Source organism: Nyctereutes procyonoides, unplaced genomic scaffold, assembly GCF_905146905.1.
Source record: "Nyctereutes procyonoides isolate TBG_1078 unplaced genomic scaffold, NYPRO_anot_genome, whole genome shotgun sequence".
NCBI lineage: Eukaryota > Metazoa > Chordata > Mammalia > Carnivora > Canidae > Nyctereutes > Nyctereutes procyonoides.
Window position 1 is genome coordinate 17,903,093 of NW_026575034.1, and position 24,601 is coordinate 17,927,693.

Here is a 24,601-nt window from a genome sequence, read left to right on the forward strand (position 1 = left end):
ATTTCACTTATATGACGTCCATCCTGAGAGTAGTCAAATTTATAGAAAGTGAAAGTAGAAGAGTGGTTGCCGGGGGCTGGGAGGATGGGGGATGGGAACCAGCATATCATGGATAGAGTTTCAGTTTGAGGAGTTGGAAAGTTCTGGAGGTGGATGGTTGGGAATGTTTGCACATTGCTGTGAGTGTGCTTAATGGCACTGAACTATACACTAAAAAATTATTAAAATGGTAAATTTTATGTTATATATATTTTACACTCCTCCATACATACACAGGAATACATGAGTTTTTCCTTCTTTTGAAGCCTCTCTCTTGACTTGTGGTGTTTTTTTATTTGCTATCTAATATCATTCTAAGAAAAATCTCAAATTTTTAGCATGAATTTTACCCTTCATTTTTATATTATTCAATGCTTGTTTTATTTTATTTTAAATATTTTATTTATTTATTCCTTAGAGACACAGAGAGGCAGAGACATAGGCAGAGGGAGAAGCAGGCTCCCTGCAGGGAGCCTGATGTGGGACTCCGATCCCAGAATCCCAGGATCATAACCTGAGCCAAAGGCAGAGGCTCAACCACTGAGCCACCCAGGTGCCCCAACAATGCTAGTTTTAAATATCATAGTATTTAACTCGTGTTTGAAATCACTGGAGGGCCCCTGTGTGGCTCAATGGGTTAAGCATCTGCCTTCAGCTCAGGTCATGATCTCAGGGTCCTGGGATTGAGCCGCGAAATGGGGCTCTCTGCTCAGTGGAGAGTTGGCTTCTTCCTCTGTCCCTCACCCCCCTCAAGCTCTCTTTCTCTCAACTAACTAAATAAAATCTTTTAAAAAATGAAATCACTGGAATCATGCAATTCGAATTCTGTGACTCATCCCAGAGGGTCCTTGGAGTTGGCTAGAAGAACAAACAGAAGCCGGGCTCAGGAAAGGGGGAAGGAGAAAGCCAGGATCGCCCAGGCACAGGGCTTGTAGACACCGTCCACCCGGGCACAGGACTTCACAGGTTCCTGAGGCGGGTACGTCTTGGTCTCACAGCTGCCAGGCCCCCCTTCCCACGGGCCTGCCCTCCAGCCCACAACAAACAGGCTACTCCCAGGTATCTTCACAGTTCAAAACTGGGAAGCGCTCAGTACAGGGGTGAGCAAGAGGCTCGCCCCTCTCAAGACTTGGCTAATGTTAGCTGTTCACCTGGAGCCCTGGAGTGCTGCCATGCGGGGTGGCAGGGGGGGGGGAGGCTGGCCCCCTCTGTGCAGACTCCACAGGGTGCCTGTGCCCCACACCCTCCTGCCAAAAGCAGAGGGCATGGCAGCAGTAGCAGGGTGAGGGAGAGAACAGGAAGTTAGGTGGGGGGGTGACAGAGAACCCCCTCCAGGGAGGCTGGCAGGGGGTGGGGGGTGGCACTGGGTCTCACTGCTCCAGGAGACCTCACTTAGAGAACACAAACTCAAAGATAAAACTATTAAGAATTCCAAGACTGCAACCACAAGGCATTAAATCCCAAGTGCAGGGTCTTGTTCGACTGCACTGGTCACACGTCTGTGACTCAGCTGTGTTCCTCAGGTGAAAAAGAAGAGGGATTTGGCTGGAGTATTCTTTTTTTTTTTTAATCTATTTATTTATTCATGAAAGACACACAGAGAGAGACACAGGCAGAGATACAGGCAGAGGGAGAAGCAGGCTCCATGCAAGGAGTCCGATGTGGGACTCGATTCGGGGTCTCCAGGATCACACCTCGGGCTGCAGGCGGTGCTAAACCGCTGTGCCACTGGGGCTACCCCATGGCTGGAGTATTCTTTGGAAGATCTCATCCTTGAGGAAACCTAAGCATAGAGTACTTCCAGCAGAGGGGGCTGAGCCAGCCTTTCTCCACTTCCCTATGCTCCCTTCCCCAGCTTGGCAACAGACTTCAGCTCTGACCCTGTCCTTTCTGTCCCCTCACTCGCTGCTCACTATTGGGATCTGCCAACTGTTGACTGGTTTACAGTCTCATCCGAGCTAGGAAAGACTGAACTGTGAAGTCCTGGAATCCAGTCCATTTCATGGCTGAGTGCATGGTTTCCCGTTACTTATGAAGTCCCAGGGTTGCTGTGTGTGAAAAGGCAGCACGAGACCCTCCAAAGCTGCTTTGCCCCTGCAGGCTTGGGGGTGTCGGGAGGGAGGAGACAGAGGGAGCCATCTGGCCCTCGGCAGCAGCTGCCACCTTTGGAGGATTGAGGAAGCCAAGTCCTTCTCTTACTCTATTTCCTAAATTCTTATGACTACAGACTGTAGGCAATATCCTTTTTCTTTGTAGTGGCCTCAAGCTGTGTCTGGGAGAGTGGGGGTTTTTCTTGGACTAGGTTTTGCCTTGAGCACAGTCTGGATCACACTGCAGAGTTGTGCTCCAACCGGCCCTATTTGTCAGGCATACTCTTGTTACAGCAAATGTCTTTGGGGAATCTTCAACTTTGGAGGGTTCCTTTCTGCATCTTACACTGAGGAAAAACTGCACCAGCTTTACTAGGAACCCTTTGCTCATCAGCTGGAGTCTTCCCTTGGGGGAATGTGCCACCTCCTTAGACCTCCGAGGTCCATTCCCAGGAAGGCAGGCAGGGGACAAACCAGAGCATTCCTCTGCCCTTTTCCCTGGTGCCAGTAGGAAAGTATTTTCTTTTGAACTGAAAGAGAATAAGGCCAGCAGAGTCCAGCTCAGCCCTGTCCAGTCTAGCTGGCAAAGGACTTGGAGAGAGGGAGAAAGCCTGGAAGCTGAGCAAAGGCAGCTGTAAGGGGTGCAGGGAGCCTGATAGCTTGGGTTTGGTTCTGGGAAGCACAGCAGGCCTGGATGAGCCCAGCAGAGGAGCTCCCTGTCAGTGGCCAGGCCAGGACTGGAAGGCCAGAGCACCACCCTGTGATTTTGCAGGTCCTCATCTTTATCTCCCAGCCCCTTTGTGAGCCTTAGCAGGCCTCAGCTGGGAGTTCTGTGTGTGCTGAAACGTCTCCGTCAAGAGTGAAGACTGGACCTGTGTGTATGACTAAGGCCTTTTCTAATGTTGAATATCTATGAGAAGCTTTGAAGGGAAAGCAACTTGTCCCCTGCCCAACCCTGAAGGGTTTCCCATTTCAGATGACTAAGTCATGACCCTTTTTAGCCAAGACTTCAAAGAACCTCATCAAAGATAACATCTATATTAAATAAAACAGTGCAACATTTCCCCCTTTTTACTGTAAAGCTTGAAATGAAACACAAGGCGCATTTCAATTTCAGCTCTCTGGCAAACAAAGCACAGTGAACCATGGAAAGGAGTGATTACTGCAGGACGAACCTTCCCTCCCCCGCCCCCCTTTTTTGGGACCTTGGTGGACTAAGCTGAATTTCTGACATTAGACATGGTTTTTCAAGTGCTCAGGTCATGAGGCAATCGGAAAACCCCAGAGTGCCTCCTGATAATCTCCGCGGTGTGGGGAGGTGTGGGGAAGGCACACGGGCATGCGGTTGGAAAGTCTGGGTCTTGCCCCGTCTTTGTCCTGCCTCTTCACAGCCGGAGGCCCTGGGTGAGACTTTTAACTTCTCTGGAAACTGTTTCCCCTTGTACAAATGGGGATAATAAATCCCATATATCTCACAAAATTGTTTTAAGTACGTAAAAATGTATGAAAAGATAACTTATTCTGTGCTTGATAAATGCGATGTACTCTCAATCTGTGTGTGCAGGGTTATAATCGATGCCATTTGGGGTATTTTCTGCCACAATCTCCCCCACCCCACCCCAATTTAATAAAACAAAGGTAAAGGTAACATTTAAAAAATTGCTGTATTCAAAATTAATAATAAACTTTAGGGTAAATAAGCTTTAAAACAAAAGTACATAAGCAAAAATAAATAATTTACACCAACCCACTAACCTAATTTTCAGAGTAAAGCCATTTTCAATTACAGCACTGTTATCCCGGGCTCCAGCCTGTGGTCAAACTTTGATAGTTCATTATTTTTTAAAAACAGTAACAAAAAACTGAACGCTAAGTAAAATCTTTAACAAAACCAAAGCACTGGATTTAACTTTTTAATTTTAAATAACCAAACTTTGTCATTTTATACATAATCCAATGTGATGGATCCAATTCAATTTAATTAGCATTTCCACTTGAAGAGTTGATATTTTAACAGGGATGGAAAACTGTAATGAATGGTCTTCAAACCGTGAGGTACAAATAAAAGCATACAAGAATACAGTAGAACAAAAACTGCAGACACCCTCTTAACTTGGGGAAATATTCAAAGGCTTTATATCCGTTATTATCTATGATGGCTTTTGGAATTGATTGTTTGAAGTATAGAACCTTTAACGTTTTAGATACAGCTTTTATTTTTTTTCACAGTAAGTTAAAAATCCATTGTAAGGCTCCATTAGACTCCACCAATCTTGCATGTAGACTCTAGGAGTTTGCCAACTGATAAAAGAGTAATATGAAAATTTACCGTATTGCCCTAATTTCATACATCCTTGTACACGATGAATCAGTTTGGGAATCTATTCCAAGAATTATATACACAAAAGTGTCAAGAATAAAATGTTCTCCATTCTTGCATAAAATTGTGTACAGTATTTCAGGAATGGAAAAGTTCTAATTTTCCTGGACCCGGGTTCATGGATGTCTGCTGCCTGAAGATGAAAGGCTCCTCCTGCTGTAGTAATGTTCCACTGTTCTGAGGATTAATCATCTAACCCTGGCGTTTCTCCTTGTTGGATCCTAGATGCTATTCTAATGGCTTCTTCCAGAGATGGCTGTTCTCCAAGCTGAAACAGGAACAACCACAAAGCCATAGTCAAGATAATACCAAAGAAAAAAACCAATGGTTGGCATTTTCCTGAGCATGTGCTAACTCTTCTCCAGCTAAATAAATGAAAAACAACTCTTTCCAAGAAACGATAATCTGCACCTAGCATTCTAGACTCTCTGCTTCAGTCCAGGGACCTGACAATAGTTTTTTCTGCCTTCTGATGTCTCCCCAACATAAACTACAGCTGAGCAGTGACTGATTCTCACCAGGGGACTAACTTAGGGTCTGTGTTTACACTCAGTTTGTCTCCAAGAAGTAGCTCTTCAAGTGCTTTATAGAAGCCTGCCTAATTAGACTTATTTTGAAAGTAAAGATGGCTGGCTAGGGGCACGCTGGAATGTATACCAGAAGCTTTATTTTTCCTCCTGTAAATTACTCTAAAATATACAAAGATAATAGAGAACAAAGTGCTGGTATCTTTGAGTCCTCCTCAAACACAGCAGTTTTCTTCAAGTAGCTCAGTGCCATAGATTATTCTGTGCCTGCCTCCTGAAAAGGTTATGAATAAAGCACAGCGCACAAGGCTGAGAGATATGAAGTAGTCCTGCTGTCGCCGAGGATGGCGGTCACTGCACTCACCTGAACTGCAATCTGGGTGCCGTTGGATGTTGCCACTAAGGTCAGGGGTCTGGTTTCCGTGGTTACTAGGTGATGGCTGTGCTGTTGGTGCCCCATTTCTGATGAGGCAGTGTGGAATGCTGCCAAGTCCTGAGCCACAATCGCAACCTTAAACAAAAAGTACATGGAAGTAAAACTATGATTAATTGAACTTCATTTATTTGTTTTTTTAAAAGATTTTATTTATTTATTCATGAGACACACACACAGAGAGAGAGAGAGAGAGAGAGAGAGGCAGAGACACAGGCAGAGGGAGAAGCAGGCTCCATGCAGGGAGCCCGACGTGGGACTCGATCCTGGGACTCCAGGATCAGGCCCTGGGCCGAAGGCGGTGCTAAACCGCTGAGCCACCCAGGCTGCCCTAATTAAACTTCATTTAATGCGTGGGACTGTCTTTGGATTTGAAAGGAAAAATTCCCTTCTGACCACTGGCTTGTAGTAGCCTAGAGCTGGAAGAGAATTTATATATTGTCTATTCTCGACAGTGCTTCTTTTTTTTTAAAGATTTATTTATTTTATAGAGAGTAGGGGGAGGGGCAGAGGGAAAGAATCTCCAGCAGATTCCCTGCTGAGCGGGGAGCCCCACACAGGGCTCAATCCCATGACCCCAAGGATTGTGACCTGAGCTGAAATCAAGAGTCAGACACTTGAGCCGAGTGAGCCACCCACGTGCTCCTGGACTCTTTGTTACTTGAAGTTGAGGCTCAGAAAGACCTTATCTAAGCTTAGTGAACCAGTGACTCAACGGGGTAGAGGACACTGGACAGTGGATCTGCTACACCAGGCTCATTAACCAGGGCAGATGAGACTATGCCTAGGCTCTACTACCTTAAGTGGCTGCTTGGGAAGTTACACATGTGGATGAATTCAGATCTCAAAGGTCTATTTATTCTTGAGTTGGGGTAAGTGGTAGGTAATATACTATTTTCTCCTGTTTACTTGTTTCATTTAAAATTAGATTTCCATTTAAGAAGGAAAGCTGAAAGGGGTGGAGATTGAAAGGAAGGGGTCACAAGGGAACTTTCTGGGGTGATGGAAATGTTCTCTATCTTGTTTGGGATGGTGGTTATATGAGAGCACATGTTTAACAACTCATTGAAATGTAAGTTTAAGATCTGTAAGTTTTATGATGTGTAAATTTTACCTCAATTAAGAAAAAACAGATTGTGGGCTGATATGAAAAACCTCATTAGTGCTCAAATGACAATAAAAACAGAATTCAACTTTTGCTTGTGAATTATGCAAGTATAAAAAAAAATCCTCCATACTAGCAGAAAGAGTACAGGGAAACAAAGAAGCTTTTAGGTCCATGGCATAATTGTTAAACTTTTTGGAAAACAATTTCGCAGTATGTAGCAAACAGCTTAAAATATACCATTAATTCAATAATTCCATGTCTAGAATTTGTTCCTATGAATATAATCAATTTCTGTAAATGGAATGAATAAATCCCATTTGATGGGATTACCTTACAAATGATAAAAATCCTTTTATAAAAACGTTTAAGGGCAGCCCGGGTGGCTCAGTGGTTTAGCCGCCTTCAGCCCGGGGCATGATCCTGGAGACCCGGGATCGAGTCTCACATCTGGCTCCCTGCTTCTCCCTCTGCCTGTGTCTCTGCCTCTCTCTCTCATGAATAAATAAATAAAATCTTTAAAAAAACAAAACAAAACATTTAATTGGTATGAGAAAGTACTCAGAATGCAGTGTTAGGTGGATGACAAGCACAAAATTATAATCCTAACTCTGTATACACACAAAGCTAAGTAGTCCTAAATGCTGAGACTAGTTATTTTAACATCAAAAGGGTATAGGTTTTTTTTTAGATGTTATTTTTAAGTAATCTCTACACCCAATGTGGGGCTTGAACTCACAACCCTGAGATCAAGAGTCACATGCTCCATTGACTGAACCTGCCAAGTGCCCCACTGATAGCAGATTTTGAGTTTGTCTCTATTTTTAATTCTTTTGGATATATATCTATAAGTGGAATTATAAGATCATACGTATTTCTATGTTTAACGTTTTTAAAGTAAGCTCTGCCCAACGTGGGTCTTGAACTCATGACCCCAAGATCAAGAGTCGCACATTCTACGAACTGAGCCAGCCAGGTGCCCAACTATGTTCAATATTTTTTTTTTATGTTCAGTATTTTTGTAAAATATTTTACTTATTTATTTTAGAGAGAAGGTAGAAAGTGTGAGCAAAGGGGAGGGGCAGAGGGAGAGGAAGAGAGAGACAGAATCCTAAGCAGGTTCCACGCTCAGTGCAGAGCCCCACATAGAGCTCAATCTCACAACCCTGAGATTATGACCTGACCTAAAACCAAGAGTCAGACACTTTACCAACTGAGCCATTTAGATGCCCCTATGTTCAACTTTTCCACAGTAATTGCACCATTTAATATTCCTATGACCAATGCACTGGAGTTCCAATTTTTCTGTATCCTCGGCAACACTTGTTACTGTCTTTTGGATGATAGCCTAACCTAATGGGGGAGAGTAGTATATCAGTGTGGTTTTGATTTTTATTTCCCTGATAACTAATGATGTTGAGCATCTTTTCATGTGGTAATTGGCCATTTCTAAATCTTCTTAGAGAAATGTCTATTCCCCAATGATAGCAGATTTTGAGTTTGCTCTTGTTTAAATTGGGTTTGCTTGCAGGTTTTGTTATTGTTGAGTTATAGGAAGTCTTTATTCTAAATATTCATCCCTATCAGATATATAATTTGCAAATATGTCCTCTCATATAGGTTGTCTTTTCACTCTCCTGTTCCTGGCCTCTCATGCATGAAGTTTTTAATTTTTTTTCCGTTTTCAAATTTTTATTTAAATTCTAGTTAGTTAAAGTTTTAAATTTTGAACATGGTAAATTTATTTCTTTCATTGCCTCTGCTTTTGGTATCATACGTAAGAAATGATTCCCTAATCTAACGTCATGAAGATTTTCATCTATGTTTTCTTCTAAGCATTATACAGTTTTAGCTCTTAAATTAGGTCTTTAATACATTTTGAGTTAATTTTTATATGTGGTATAAGGTAATGGTCCAACTTCATTCTCATGTGGATATAGTTTTTCTATCACCATTTGTTTTATTTTTATTTTTTTTTTTAAATTTTTTTTTATTTATTTATGATAGTCACAGAGAGAGAGAGAGAGAGAGAGAGGCAGAGACACAGGCAGAGGGAGAAGCAGGCTCCATGCACCGGGAGCCCGACGTGGGATTCGATCCCGGGTCTCCAGGATCGCGCCCTGGGCCAAAGGCAGGCGCTAAACCGCTGCGCCACCCAGGGATCCCCACCATTTGTTTTAATTAATTAATTTATTTATTTATTCATGGAGACATAGACAAAGAGAGGCAGAGACATAGGTAAAGGAAGGAGAAGCAGGCTCCATGCAAGGAGCCCGATGTGGGACTCAATCCTGGGACTCCGGGATCACGCCCTGAGCCAAAGGCATAGACGCTCAACCACTGAGCCACCCAGGAGCCCCATCTATCACCATTTGTTTAAAAGACTATCCTTTCCATTGAATGGTCAAATTTTAATTGTTGAAATTTAATTGACTATATATGTGAGGGTTTATTTCTAGGCTTTCTATTCTAATACATTGGGAATATGTATTACTTTTATCATCTCAAATTAAAATAGATGGAGAGCATAGACTCTTCAGTCTATACTTGCTAGGTAGGCTTCTAGAGGCACTGGAAAACTGAGTCTAAGAAATGCAATTACCTTAATTAAAAAAAAAAAAAAAGGCCAGTGAAGGACCAATTGCTTTCTTCTCATGCATGTACAGAAGTTAGGCAATTTAAGCATTACAGATAATTCATAGGTGGTGTCTGGAACACACCAAGTGGATAATCAACATTTGCCCAATGGCCTACAGTTGCAACAGAAGGAGCAGTGGCAGCATCTGGTCCTCAAATAAAACCCCCACTCCTATTGTGATATCCCTGGTTGCTGGAAGCTGCCTGGCTTCATTCCAGCCCTCAAAGCTGCCTCTCCTGAAAATCTTCTTAGGCTCCAGGCCACAGATAAACTACAAAAGAATGTTTGCTTTAGGGTCACTATCCTTCTAGACCTGCAACTGTAACTGGTACAACTGTATTTACCCAAGCTGTGCTATACATCCAAATAGGAATCCTACATCCATGGAAAGGATTGGGACCACTCCGAAAGACAGCCTGAAAGCTAGTGTTTGGGTTTCACTTTTTTAAAAGATTTTATCCATTTATTCATGAGAGACACACAGAGAGAGATGCAGAGACACAGGCAGAGGGAGAAGCAGGATCCTGCAGGGAGCCTGATGTGGGACTCGATCCCGGGTCTCCAGGATCACACCCTGGACTGAAGTCGGCACTAAACCGCTGAGCCACCCAGGGTGCCCTGGATTTCACTTTTGTTTCTGTTTTTGCATAGGGCATAATTAGCAAACAATAAAAATGCATAAATCATTAGGTGTTCTGTTGAGTTTTGACAGTTAGATACATCTGTGGAACCACCACCTAAAACAAAATAGAGAACAGTTCCTTTCATATTCTATCCCATCAATTTCTTTCCCCCAGTCAAGCAGCATTTTCTGATTTCTATCACCATAGATTTGTTTTGTCTGTTCTTGGATTCCATATAAGTGACATCATACAATATGTATTCTAGTGGAATTGCTGGGTCATGGGTCTAAGAAACCACCAAACAGTTCTTCAAACCGGTTGTATTTTACACTCCCCCGAGCATGTACGAATGTCCTAGTTGCTTCACATCTTTACCAAATGTTAGTCTTTTCTGTTTAGTCATTTTCCTGTGTCTGAAATAGTGATATATTATTGTGATTTTATTTATTTATTTTTTAAAGGTTTTATTTATTTATTCATGAGAGACAGAGAGAGAGGTGCAGAGACACAGGCAGAGGGAGAAGCAGGCCCCATGCAGGGAGCCCAACATGGGACTGGATCCCGGGTCTCCAGGATCAGGCCCTGGGCTGAAGGCAGCGCTAAACCGCTGAGCCACGGGGGCCCTGCCCCTCTTATTGTGATTTTAATTTGCATTTCTTTGATAACTAAAGACTTGAGCATTTTTTTATGTTATTGGCCTTTCTTGTACCTTCTTTTGTAAGAAGTCTGTTCAAATGAGCAAATGATTTGCTCATTTAAAAAAAAATTTTATTGGGATGCCTAGGTGGCTCAGCAGTTGAGCGTCTGCCTTCAGCTCCTGGCATGATCCCAGAATCTGGGACCCAGGAGCCCGCTTCTCGCTCCGCCTCTCTCTCTCTGTGTCTCTCATGAATAAATAAATAAAATCTTTAAAAAAATTTTTTATCTATTTTGCTCATTTTAATTGTTGAGTTGTAGAAATTTGTTATATATTCTCCATACAAATCCAGTGACAGATATATATATATATGTGTATATATATATATATAGTGTGAAGATATTTTTCCCAGTCTGAGGCTCATCTAATCTTTTAATGTTGTCTTTTGGTGAGCAGAATTAATTTTGATGAAGTCCAATATATTGGCTTTTTAAAATTGATATGCATTTTTTCATCCTATGAAATCTTTACCCTAAGGTTACAAAAATATTCACTTTTCTTCCAGAAGCTTTAAAATTCTGAGTTTTGTATTTCAAGGTATAGAAGACTTTCAACTTTGTTCGTTTTTCAAGAGTGTTTTATCATAGATCATTTCCATTTCATGTAAATTTTAAAATGAAATTATTTAGTATCTTCAAAAAAGTCTGCTGGAATTTTGATTGTGATGGTATTGAACTTATGAATTAAATTATGAAGAATGAGAGTTACTAATTTTGACACTTTTTCATTGAACATGGTAAAGGCAGCTGCTGTGAATCTCAACATTGCTTTCAGCATAGTACAAGAACCGTTGTAAAATGTATTAATATGTCTTTATGGGAACTGAAAAATTAAAACTACAAAGAAATATATTAGATTGGCAAAAATTCAAAAGTTTGATACCATTGTGTTGATTATACAGAAAAGAAAGAGGCAGTCTCGAATGCTGATGGTGGTAATGTGGATTAGTACAACCCCTTCACAAGAAGGGAAGTTTGGCACCACTTATCACAATTACAAATGCACATTATCGGGACGCCTGGGTGGCTCAGCGGTTGGGCATCTGCCTTAGGCTCGGGGTGTGATCCTGCAGTCCCAGGATCAAGTCCCACATCGGGCTCCCTAAATGAAGCCTGCTTCTCCCTCTGCCTATGTCTCTGCCTATTTATTTCTGTGTCTCTCATAAATAAATAAATAAAACCTTAAAAAACAAAACAAAAAACAAAAAACAAATGCACATTATCTTTTCACCCAGCAATTCCACTCTAGGATTTACCTAGCAGACATACTCACACACATGTAAAATCACATGAGCACAAAGTTACATGTTGTTTGAAACAGCACAAGACTTTAATTATGGTGTTCATATAGTGAAATATGATATAGTTTTAAAAAATAAGGAAGCTCTCTGTATAATGAAATAGAAATATTTTCTAGATGTATAGTTAAGTTTTAAAAAAAAACAAAATAAGGTGAAGAACAGTATGGTTTACTACCATAAGAAAAAAAGGAAGGTGGGGGGATAGATGACTTTCTATTTGTTTGTATGTGCTTCATGAATTGTTGGAAGACTACACAAAAAACTAATAACAGTGGATTATCTCTGCAAGGGCAAGGACTGGGTTGATGTAGGTAGGGATGGAAGGAAGATTTTTATATACTTTTTGATTTCTGAACTATGTGAATATATTACATATTCAAAATATTAAATAAAATAAAATTTTTTTAAATTTTATTTTTTTTTATTTATGATAGTCACACAGAGAGAGAGAGAGAGGCAGAGACACAGGCAGAGGGAGAAGCAGGCTCCATGCACCGGGAGCCCGATGTGGGATTCGATCCTGGGTCTCCAGGATCGCGCCCTGGGCCAAAGGCAGGCGCCAAACCGCTGCGCCACCCAGGGATCCCAAATAAAATATTTTGCAAATGAATTTTTCCTAAATATCTGAGGATGATGATAGGAGGAGATACCACTAATGAACACTTAAGATACACCTGGGCTTTATATGAAGCATTTTATTTATTTATTTATTTATTTATTTATTTATTATTTATTTATTTATTTATTTATTTATTTAATGAAGTATTTTATACGCATTATCTCATTCAATCCTTATGGCAACTTTCTGGTGTGGATGCAACAATCACTCCTATTTTACACAGGAGGAAAAACTGAGACTCAGAGGCTTATATGGCTAATATGCTGTAAAGCTGGGATTCAATCCAAAGTTTGTGTGCTTAACCACCATATCGCACTGCATATCTATGTAACAGTTATGATATTGATCTATGTACTATATTGATTCATATAAAAGAAAATAGCGATTACCTGCTGCCCTTCTGTGCCCTCCGCAGTAACCATAGCAACAGAGTGTGTTCCCGCTGAGGAGATGACTGCATCATGAGCCGGGACTGTGATGGGTGTGCCATCCTGCGTTACCATTGTGATAGTATTGCCAATGGCTTGCATGTCAGCTTGAGATATGTTGACCTGCAATAAAAATGTGTTTTACAAGTTAGTTTCTTGTCGTATTTGGCAAAAAAAAAAAAAAAAAAAAAAAAAACCAAGGAAAAAAAAAACAACTTTTAAGTAAGTTCTACACCCAATGAGGGGCTCGAACTCATGACCCTGAGATCAAGAGTTGCATGTTCTACTGACTGAGTCACCCAGACACACCCAATATTTGGTAATCTTTATTAAGGACTAGGCCTAATCCTTGCCTAAGTCTACTCTAGGGGAGCAAATAAGAATTCTATAATGGAATAAACTCTTTTAGAAAAAAATCAGAAAACTATTTATTTTCTTTTTTGAGGATTTTATTTTCAAGTAATCTCCACACTAAACGTATAGTTTGAAGTCAACCCCGAGCTCAAGGGTCATGTGTTCCATATACCGAGCCAGCTACGCATTCCAAAACCGACTCTTTCCTTCTTTCTTTCTTTTTTTTTTTTTTTTAAGATTTTATTTATTTATTCATGAGAGATACAGAGAGAGGCAGAGACACAGGCAGAGGGAGAAGCAGGCTCCATGCAGGGAGCCCGATGTGGGACTCAATCCTGGGTCTCCAGGATTAGGCCCTGGGCTGAAGGCGGTGCTAAACTGCTGAGCCACTGGGGCTGCACCCCAAAACTGACTATTTCTTAGATACATTTTCTCCTCTCCATCTCTATGGCCAATTTAGGTCCTTATTTTCCTCTCATCTGACTTCTGGTAACCATACAACTTCTTTCTAGGTATCCAGTCTAACCCTTACCTAAACCATCCTCTACTTAGACACCTTTCTAAGAAAACAAATTTTATTATGCTCCCTGCTTAAATCATCAGTGACCCCCCGCCCCCCATCACTAGAGTTCAGACTTCTTACATGGCATTCATGACCTTTCACAATGTGGCTTCTCCAGACTCATCTTCCACTACATCCAAACCAGCATCTGGTACTCCCAGCCACAACTAATTGTTCGCTGTCCCAGAGTATCGTATTGTTATATCTTTGTGACTTCTCCCTTTCCTTCACTCTGCCTGCCAGACTCATGAAAATTCTTCAAGATCCAACTAAATGGCCACTCTCCATAATGGCTTCCAAGATTCCTTCAGGAAGAATCATTTACTACTTCCTCCAGACTGCTGCTGTACTTTACACATCCCTCAATTATATACCCATCATCATAAGAAGTTATTGTTCACTTAGGAATATCTCTCTCCTACTAGACTATGATACCCACCCCCACTTTCTATACTCCCCACACTCAGCCTACCAAAATATCTGGCATTGGGTAGAATTCAATAGCTGCTATTTAATTTTATAAAGGAATGGAAGAGAAATTTAATCCTTGAAGGAAATGGGAAGGTTACATCTGGAGAAAATACATCGGGATAAGGAAAACAGCTCTTTTGGAACACATGAAGGGGGATAAAGCTCATTTTATCTGGTCAGAGAGGAGCCAGGAGTGGCTGACATAGCAGTAGGTTCCAGTCTGATAAACAATAGAATTATCCAGCAACGGAACAGGCTGCCTCTTACGAAAGAAACTGCCTTATCTGTTTGGGGCGTGGGGGGGGGACGTGGGGGGGAGGGAGGCTGTAGTGAGAAATTATCCTGTGTCAGGAGGGAGGGAGGTGACTTCAAGAGGGCCTCTGTCGTGTTGATCTAATTCAAGAAAAAGTCTTAGGCTTGATGCTAAACTAAAACTGGGTTAATAAATATGTTTAATCTTGCATGGCAATCAGTGGACAAAGACTACTGTGAGCATAATTAGTGCTGTCAAAAGTGAGGAGGACGGGCATGAATGAGATGGCATAAGTACCCTGAACTTTCCAAACCTAAATATGTTCTGCCTCCTAGTTAACATCAGCATAGTAATAGTTATCAACACAGAGGGCAGGTTCATCATGGGAGGTGAGCTCTGAGAGAGGCAGGGAAGGAGAGAGCTCCCTGTGGAAGAGGCAGTTACAAGAGGATAAAGAGCTCCATATGCCTATTTCTACCAGATACAAAGACAATCTCAGTTGGAGCTTAAAAATGAAATCAAGTCTGAATTATTTTAAGCTAGTGGCATCTAGAAAACAATGGTTCAGAGAAAAACCATTTACTGCTTTCCCTGGGGAAATCAAGATACTTGGTCTATTGATTCTGGGAGGTAAGTTGTGTGAACTTCCATAACTCCAGGTAGGGACGGAACCATACCCTGGAAATTTTACAGTTGTGCCCATTGCTGACTTCCCAGGATGTTTTTTTTTTTTTTTTTTTTTTTTAAGTCATCTCTATATTCAATGTGGGGCCTGAACTCACAACTACAAGATCAAGAGTTGTATGCTCCACAGACTGAGCCAGCCAGGCACCCCCCCTCCCAGGATCTTTTTTTTTTTTTTTATGATTTTATTTATTTATTCATGAGAGATACAGAGAGAGAGGCATAGACACAGGATGAGAGAGAAGCAGGCTCCATGCAGGCAGCCTGATGTGGGACTTGATCCTGGGTCTCTAGGATCACACCCTGGGCCGAAGGCAGGCACCAAACTGCAGAGCCACCCAGGCATCCCCCTCCCAGGATCTTTTTTTTTTTTTTTTTTTCCTCCCAGGATCTTTTAATGATGCCATCACATCCTCATTCCTTCAGCCAAGGCTCTGCCGGTTTCTCAATCTCACCTCCTGGATCTAATCAGCTACTAAATCCTAGCCCTTCTCTGAATTATGTTTTCTCATGGATCCTTTACTTTTCAATCCTTCAATTTCTCTGTGGCTCTGACCTTTTATTACATCAACCTCTGAACTCTACCAATAACACCATGTGAACACTGGAGTCACTAGGATCCTCTCTCCCCTAATGTACCTGTATGTAGTCTCTTACAGTAGACTACTGGAAAACCTTCAGCTTTAGCACTGTCTATAAGCTGATATTCAAGGCTTTCCTCAGTTGGGGCCCAACCTGCCTTCCATGCCCATGTTCAGAGAAATATTATTTATTTGGCTTTTGGTGGATACTCACATGCTGAGTCCCGTCCTGGGATATGAGTGTAACTTGTTGACTCAATCCCGACTGGGTTACTGTGGCTACTTGTGTAGACACAACATCATCCCCTTCCACACCTGTAACATACGTGATCTGGGACCCTTTAAGAACATCTTCACTTTGACCTATTTAAAACAAATGAATCATTTATTTGACCAACCAACCAAGTTGTTTAGAAAACAGGATATTTTTCCCTTTTTAAAAAAATCACTTTGAATATTTTTTCCCAATTTTTAATTGTAATTCGTTAGTTAACATACAGTGTCATACTAGTTACAAGTGTACAATATAGTGATTCAATGCTTTCATACAGCACCCAGTGCTCATCACAAATGCCCTCCTTAATCCTCATCACCTATTTAACACATCCACCACCACCTTGCCCCCCACCAGTAACCATCAGTTTGCTCAGCATAGTTAAGAATGTTTCTTGGTTTATCCCTCTTTTTCCCCCTTTGCTCATTTGTTTTGTTTCTTAAATTCCACATATGAGTGAAATCACATGGTATTTGTCTTTTTCTCACTTATTTCACTTAGCATAATACTCTCTACCTCCATCCATGTCATTGTAAATGGCAGGACTTCATTCCTTTTTATAGCTGACTAATACTCACAGATACAGGCTGCTTCCCTATCTTGGCTATTGTAAATAATCCTGCTGTAAACATAAGAGTGCATGTATCCTTTTGAATTATTCTTTTTTTAAAGATTTTATTTGAGAGAGAGAAAGGAAGCTGGAGTGGGAGGAGGGGCAGAGGGAGAGAATCTCAAGTAGACTCTGTTATGAACATGGAGCTTGGCATGGGGCTCAATCTCACAACCCTGAGATCGTGACCTGAGCCAAAATCAAGAGTTGGATTCTCAATGAACGGAGTCACCCAGGGGCCCCTCTTGTTTTTGTATTCTTTAGGTAAATACCCTGTAATATGATAACTGGATCATAGGATAATTCTATTTTTAACTTTCTGAGGAACCTCCATACTGTTTTCCATAGTAGCTATACCAGTTTGCATTCCCAACAACAGTGGATGAGGGTTGTTTTTTTTCCATGTCCTGGCCAACACCTATTGTTCCTTGTGTTGTTGATTTTAGCCATTCTGCCGGGTGTGAGGTGATACCACAGTGTAGTTTTGATTTGCATTTAGAAAACAGAGCATATTTTATTTTATTTTTTTTTTAAAATTTTATTTATTTATGATAGGTACACAGTGTGAGAGAGAGAGAGGCAGAGACACAGGCAGAGGGAGAAGCAGGCTCCACACACCGGGAGCCCGACGTGGGACTCGATCCCGGGTCTCCAGGATCGCGCCCTGGGCCAAAGGCAGGCGCCAAACCGCTGCGCCACCCAGGGATTCCAGAGCATATTTTAAATATGTCAGAAATACTTGTACAAATTAAAATGTATACATATTATATTCCAAATCATAAAAATGGCTTCCAGCACCTCCTTCCAGTTCTTCTACCTCCACTGTAGTAAAAAGCCAGACCAAATCAAAGCTGACCAAACTATATCTTTCCACATCAAATTTAAATGTACTAATTTTGAGGGCACCTGGATGGCTCAGTCGTTTAAGTGTCTGACTTCTACGTGAGTCATGATCAGTCCTGGGATGGGCCTGAGGTTGGGCTCCATGCTCAGTGGGGAGCCTGTTTCTCCCTCTCTCTCTGCCCCTCCCTCTGCTTGTGCTCGCTCTCTTTCTCAAATAAATAAATAAAATCTTTAAAAAGAAGTTCTAATTTGGGGAGACCTCTTTTATTCTTAATTGGAGTAATTATGTGATACTGTGCATGTATGCTGGGGTAGTGTGGGGGCGGGGGGGATGTGGGAGGCAGGGGTGGGTACTGTACAGAAAGGCTGCCTGGCAAGTAACCCTTTCAACATGGCAAGAATGCACTAAGTACTTGTGGTCACTTAAGAAGCTGTTAAAAATGATAAGACAATCTTCATAAACATTAACCACAAAACCGGAATGGTGTGTAAACAGAACCTACTAATACTAAATTACTTACTCTTTAACACAAGTGATTGATTGCAAGTCATCAGTACACAATGTGCACATTGTGTAAAGACAATGTAATAGCATATTATTTGCAGTAAGGTTAATCATTTAATAAGGGACAGAACAGGAACCCGCATCCAACTTCTTTATTTCATAAAGAACCAGCAAGTAAACAGCAATTTCAACAGTCCATTACTGCTATACTTGGCAACCAGGAGGCCTGCTGATCCCTCTCTCTTCTATTGCTTTCCACCTCCCATGAAGCCAGAAAGAGGGTAATAAATACGGTGTTTTTTTTTTTTTTCCCTCTTCAAGGAAGGACTTATGCTAATTTAAGAGTACTTCTCAAAGTTAGTGGCTGCCACTGCACTCATATGGCTCTGGTCATGGTGGTGTAATCTCCATGGCAGTCATTACTTCATGTCTGTCTGTTCTGTGTCACAGCTATTTATATACTATTATCCCAATGGGCTACAAAACCTCGAGAATCATAGGAGAGGAAAGGAACACAAACCCATCCCTATTCTTGGAAAAACAATCTTAATTTATTATTTCTTTAACAAAATGTGTATTGTTATTATATTACACTATTTTCTAGAATACAAGAAATTCAGACCATCTGAAAGAGTAACTTTTCAGGAAGAGACTGAAGCTGCTTAAAAAAGAATTTTAAAACCTGAGCTTGTCATCATTAAAACTGGTTTAAAAAAACAAAGCCTGCCTCCTAACTGCAAGGATCCAGCAGTTGCAGGAATATCTAATCATGCACACTTACAGTGCTAGAAATACAGCATCCAGGGCTGAAAGAGTTGTTAACTTCTATCATGTGGCAAATGTCTAAAAAGACAAATTAGGACTACAGGGAATGACTGCAGCAGGTAGTGAGTGATCTGTTCTTTCCCTTATTCTCCAGCCATCTTCTTTCACTAAAGTGTTTTTTAACACTTTAATATAAGAGTGGGAAAATATGAATTTTCAAATCTACTTCATTTAGAAGGTAATCAGCGAAACAGTAGGACAGTCTATGTTTTGTTTTTTAGAAAACCTTTACCTACTTACCTATGCTATCTAACTGAAATCACAGAATGTAACCCTCTAACATATTTTTCCCCAAGACTTCTTTTTTTAAAGATTTTACTTATTATTCATGAGAGACACAGAGAACAAGAGAGGCAGAGACACAGGCAGAGGGAGAAGCAGGCTCCATGAAGGGAGCCCGACGCAGGACTCGATCCCGGGTATCCAGGATCAGGCCCTGGGCTGAAGGCGGTGCTAAACCGCTGAGCTACCCGGGCTACCCCCAAGATTTTATTCTTTCAAAATGAATGTTTTTGTCTCCTGCCACACTACTGAATAGCACACAAATCACTAAGAATTATCTGGGAGTGCTTTACCACTCTTATGCTTAAGATCAAATCCTCAGTGCACCCAAATAGCCTAGCTGCCCCTACCTTGCTCTCCAGGCTCATTTCATACTGCTTCCCAGGCAGATGTGCCACACTGGCCAGGCTTCTCTTATTCTATCCAATTTATTTGGTTCTCTCCAACCTTAGGGCTTTCTGTATGTGCCATTTGAATGTTCTCTTGCCTTTGCTCCTTATTTCCCCTCCCTACCAAATCCCCGCCTCTCCACCTAATCAACCCCTATCCACTCTCTAAGTCCCTCGCAGTAGCTATTCCTTTAACCTATTTAAGAAGTGGGTCTAGCTAACTTGTAATACTTTTAAAAAGCCAGAAAGCTCACATTGCTTGTGCAAGAGATTTATTGCAACTATTTGCCTTCACATTCTATTATACCTAGAGGTGACATTATTAAGCAGCAAAATAATTCACATCAATCACAGCTCAAACGAAGGCATAGACTGCTGTAGACAACAAACAGGGAGGAGTGGGTAACACCAATGCTTTCAAATCTGTCCTCCTCTGCTCCTACAATTCACACCACTGTCACTTGCTTGATCTAAAAGTGGGCAGGTTCCAGGGCTTCTTTAGTGACAATTACAGCTTTCCTTGCCAAACAGAAGCCACATTCAAGAGGTAAGACCCTCCACCACATATGTAAGTGCAACCAGGTCTGGCACCATAGCCTGGCCATTTCTCAGAAGGAAAACTGCAATTTGAGCTGAGTGTCTTAACTCTACCTTATTCCCATCCTCTGTTTTTTGTTTTTTTTTTTATTTTATTATTTATTTATTCATGAGAGACAGACAGAGAGAGGCAGAGACACAGGCAGAGGGAGAAGCAGGCTCTCTACTGGGAGCCTGATGTAGGACTTGATCCCAGGACCCCAGATCACGACCTGAGCCAAAGGCAGATGCTCTACCACTAAGCCACCCAGGCACTCCCCCCAATCCTTCTGTTCAATTAGAGAACTAAACATGGAAAAAAACAAAATAAAAAAAACAAAACCACAACAAAAACACCTCCCAGACTAGACCAACTTCCCTTCTTAAACACCCCAGAGCACGAAGTCCCTTTCTTTGATAGCACTTTTTACAGTTATAAATTATAGGTTTGTGTGATTTTGTGAATTAAACTGTCATCTAAGAAAATGCTATGAATCATAAATTATGATGGATGTTGAGTCCCCAACACAGAGACAGATCTACTGGAAAGAATGCTCACCTGGAGGAGGCTCAAAGAAGGCCTCCTGCTCTTCCTCAATGGGCTCAGTGTCATTGTGGGCCGTCCGCTTGTGCATGGCCAGCGTGGAGATCTGCTTGTAGGTCTTCCCACAGTGGTTACAGTTGTAAGGTTTGGAATGAGTGTGAACAACATGATGTTTGTACAAACTGGAATATTCTGTAAACCTTTTGTCACACCCAGGGACTGTACAAACATATGGCTTTTCACCTAAGGAAAGAACACACACATACACAAAAAACAGCTTTTACATATGAAGGCATATCACTGCATTCCTCCCATGGGGGAAAATAGCTTCTAATGGCAAAATTGGTAGTTGTCAGATCTCATCCTATACTGCCATGAGGCAGAACACAAGAAATGACTCCCTAACTATGGTTTCATCTTAGCTCAAAAGGTAGTCTGCATTCTGAGTCTTATCTCATGCCTGAATACCACTTTTCCCTTAATTTTAAGGGATGAGAAAAGGAAATGTTGCCCAGTTTACTGTAAGCTTTGATAAAACTAATTTATTGTTAACTATAACTAGACAGCTCGATGTTAATAATCCTATATTAAAAATAACAATAAGTAAAATTATTACTATAACAAATGCAGCTTTCCCTAAGGGTTTTATAAGGACAATAAAAAAAAGATTGTCTACTAGAAAGAGTTTGGACACTTTGGTAAACCTAAAAGGACATTCCATTTCTAAAATGTGCATATGCATGTGTACATACACATGCATGTCTTTATTCTCATCTTGTACCTTCCTTGGGTAACTGTATTTTCTTGCATGGCTCTAAATACAGTAAAACCACCCATAAATAGTAAAACCTCACACTAATGTAATCTGTAACATAAGTCTTCAGCATAAAGTATTTGGAAATTGCTTCCTTCCTCTGCCCAGTCTACACTCTCAAAACAGGGCAGGTTAAAGTTCTTATCTTGGTGAATGATTATGGGAGAGATGTGTTGAGGCCTAGGCCAGGCAGGGAAATGGTAGGCAATTCCAACAGAAAACCTGCCCCGTTGATATTTAGGCTGGAATAGAAACCACCACTAGGTGGCACCAAACCACAGTCAAGATAGAAGTGGATTTGACGAGTTTTGGAGCTGTCTGCTAGCCTTCCATAGCCTCAACTAGGGCATCTATCTAACCAACTCTGCAGGAATGGATTGCATTTTACATGGCTGAATCTTTGCACTTCATTTATAGCATAATGTGGGCATTTACTGTATCTACCTGATGATCGTTAGCCAATATTTTCTTCCAGTCCAGACCAACCTCTTGGGTCAGACCAAAAATTATAACTAAGTACTGCATCTCTCTACTTCAATGATTCTCAATCATGTACACATATAAAAGATCTGGGTTGGTTGGTGGGTTATTTGATTTGGACTTGGGGTTTTTTAAAATATATACTAATGCCTGGGTCTCATTCCATAAAATGATGTCAGAATTGTGTGGACAAAATATGGGGAACAAGTCTATTTTTAAAAAGTGAATCCAATGTGCAGTCGCATTTAAGAACACTGCTCTATATAAATGTTCCAAAGATCAGTATGGTAAACTTAATGTAGGCATCCCTTTTACTGGAATGTAATTTGCCCGTTAGACATGTGGAACAGTAAACTTTCAGGTAATGAGTCTATATTCCATTTGCTTTAAGTGGGAGAAATGTTTTCCCAGCCCATCTAAAAATCCCAGCCAATCTCCCCAAATATTATACAAAGGTTCTTAAGAACCTGTGTTATAATCCACCAAGAATGTCTATATAATATGAAGCACTTCAAACACCAATTATCTAATTACTTAACATTCAGTAAAGTCAGCAGTAGGTATACTTTTGTAAACACAATGATACCATATAGTAACAGATAGGAATTTTGTTTTCCTTCACCACAAATACGTACTATAACCTAAAAATCAAATATCTTAAAGATATAAAAGGAATGCAAATCATAGTAACAAAATATAACTTTTCTTCTAATCTTCCAGGCCTCTTAGATTTTCACAGGCTTTTCCAGTTTCTTAGAGAAGACTAATAATGTAGGGAACATGATGGCAATAATGCATATTACACAACGTAAGCATAAAATAGGACACTATATCGGAAAGAGGACTTCAGGACTATGTTCTCTTACTTAGACTCACATGCGACTTAAAATTTTTTCCTTTCATATAAAAATGGATGCACACGTAGACTCGTTATAGTGGGTTTTAAGCCTGGATAATAAATTTTGCGTAAAAATTTTGCAAAGCATGAAGGCAGTTATACAGCTGGTAAAAGTTCAAGGGGGAGGGATATCCAGAGATCTATAGATTCCAAACCAACAGCATTCTCTTCCCTTTGACACTTGCTCTCCCCGTCTCACCAATAGCATCTAACCTATTACATAAGCTAGATTGATAGGTTCTTCTTATGCCTCGTGTGAGTAACTGAGTCACCAAGTCCCTTGCTGATACCTCTTCAATGTCTTTCATTTCTCTAGCTCACTTACTTTGAATATTCTAATAGCCCTCACTTTCTTCACCATTGGTCTCATTTCCCTTTAACTTCTTTCTATAATATGGACTGAGTGATTTTTTTTTCTAAAAAAACCAAATGGGGGGCAGCCCCGGTGGCGCAGCGGTTTAGCGCCACCTGAAGCCCAGGGTATGATCCTGGAGATCCGGGATCGAGTCCCACGTCAGGCTTCCTGCATGGAGCCTGCTTCTCCCTCTGCCTGTGTCTCTGCCTCTCTCTCACTCTCTCTGAATAAATAAATAAATCTTTAAAAAAAACAAAACAAAACAACTCAAATGGTCTTTAAATCCTCTTAAAGCTTATTCTCTGCCCATAGAGATATTAAAATTTGTTAATGTACTCTCTCCAAAGGGAAGGGATTATTGTAGATCCCTGAAAAGATTTCCAGAGATACCTGGGGATCCAGGGAATGCAGCCAGGGAAACACTGCAACTAAAGTTCCATTCTGTAAAAATGTCTTTTAATTTTAAATGATTGCAAACTTACTCTTAATACTAGTAATCAAGACAATGCATTAAACAACTTCTTGAAAAATGAATGCACATCCTGCCTTAGCCTCCCATTGGCCTTTCCCTTCCCAACCATTAAAAACAGATTCTCAGAGTGCAGCATTGAAATTAAAAACCTTTGTACTGAAAATGATACCATCAAGGATATGAAAAGACAACCCACAAAAAAGGAAAAAATATCTGTAAATCAAATATCTGATAAGGGATTTGTATCCAGAATATAATAAAGTATTCTTACAACTCTAAAAAGAACGAAATTTGAAAAACGGGCAAAGGATCTGAGTAGACATTTCTCCGAAGACCTACAAATGGTCAGGAAGCACTGAAAAAAAAAAAGCTCAACATCTTTAGCACATCAGGAAAATGCAAATCAAAAGGACAGTGAGATAGATCCCATTTCACACTTGTTAGGATGGCTATAATCAAAACGACAGATAATGTTAGCTGTGCTGTGGAGAAACTGGAACCCTCACACTTTGCTGGAGAGACTGTAAAATGATGCAGCCACTGTGAAAAACAGTTTGGAAGTTCCTCAAAATGTTAAACACAGTTACCATATGAGCCAGCAATTCCACTCTTAAGTATATACCCAAGAGAAATGAAAACATAATTCACACAAAAACTAGTACGTGAATACTCATAGCAGCCTTATTCCTAACAGCCAAAGTGAAAGCCACTGTTGAATGAATAAATAAAATGTGATACATTCATATAATTACTATTATTATATATAATATATATTATATTATATATTACTATTATTACTATTCAGTAATTAAAAGGAAAGAACTACTGATATAAGCTGTGACATGGCTGAACCTCAAAACATTATGCTAAGTGAAAGATGACCTATGAAAAACACCATGTTACGCGATTCTATCTGTAGCAAATGTCCAGAAATGGGCAAATCCATAAGT

The 24,601-nt window shown here is 40.6% G+C and overlaps 1 protein-coding gene across 2 annotated transcripts in view; it reads right to left on the minus strand.

Moving 5' to 3' along the window:
- Positions 1-3,774: 3,774 nt before the first annotated feature.
- ZNF143 (zinc finger protein 143) overlaps positions 3,775-24,601 on the minus strand; it is a 59,686-nt gene continuing 38,859 nt past the window's right edge. For both annotated transcript variants that reach the window (XM_055318028.1, XM_055318027.1), the window contains exons 12-16: positions 20,648-20,875; positions 15,999-16,147; positions 12,841-13,002; positions 5,401-5,547; positions 3,775-4,777 (exon numbers count right to left, since the gene is read on the minus strand). In XM_055318028.1, the coding sequence (XP_055174003.1) occupies positions 4,694-4,777; positions 5,401-5,547; positions 12,841-13,002; positions 15,999-16,147; positions 20,648-20,875 (770 nt within the window). In that variant the 3' untranslated portion in view covers positions 3,775-4,693. The remainder of the gene's footprint in view (positions 4,778-5,400; positions 5,548-12,840; positions 13,003-15,998; positions 16,148-20,647; positions 20,876-24,601) is intronic.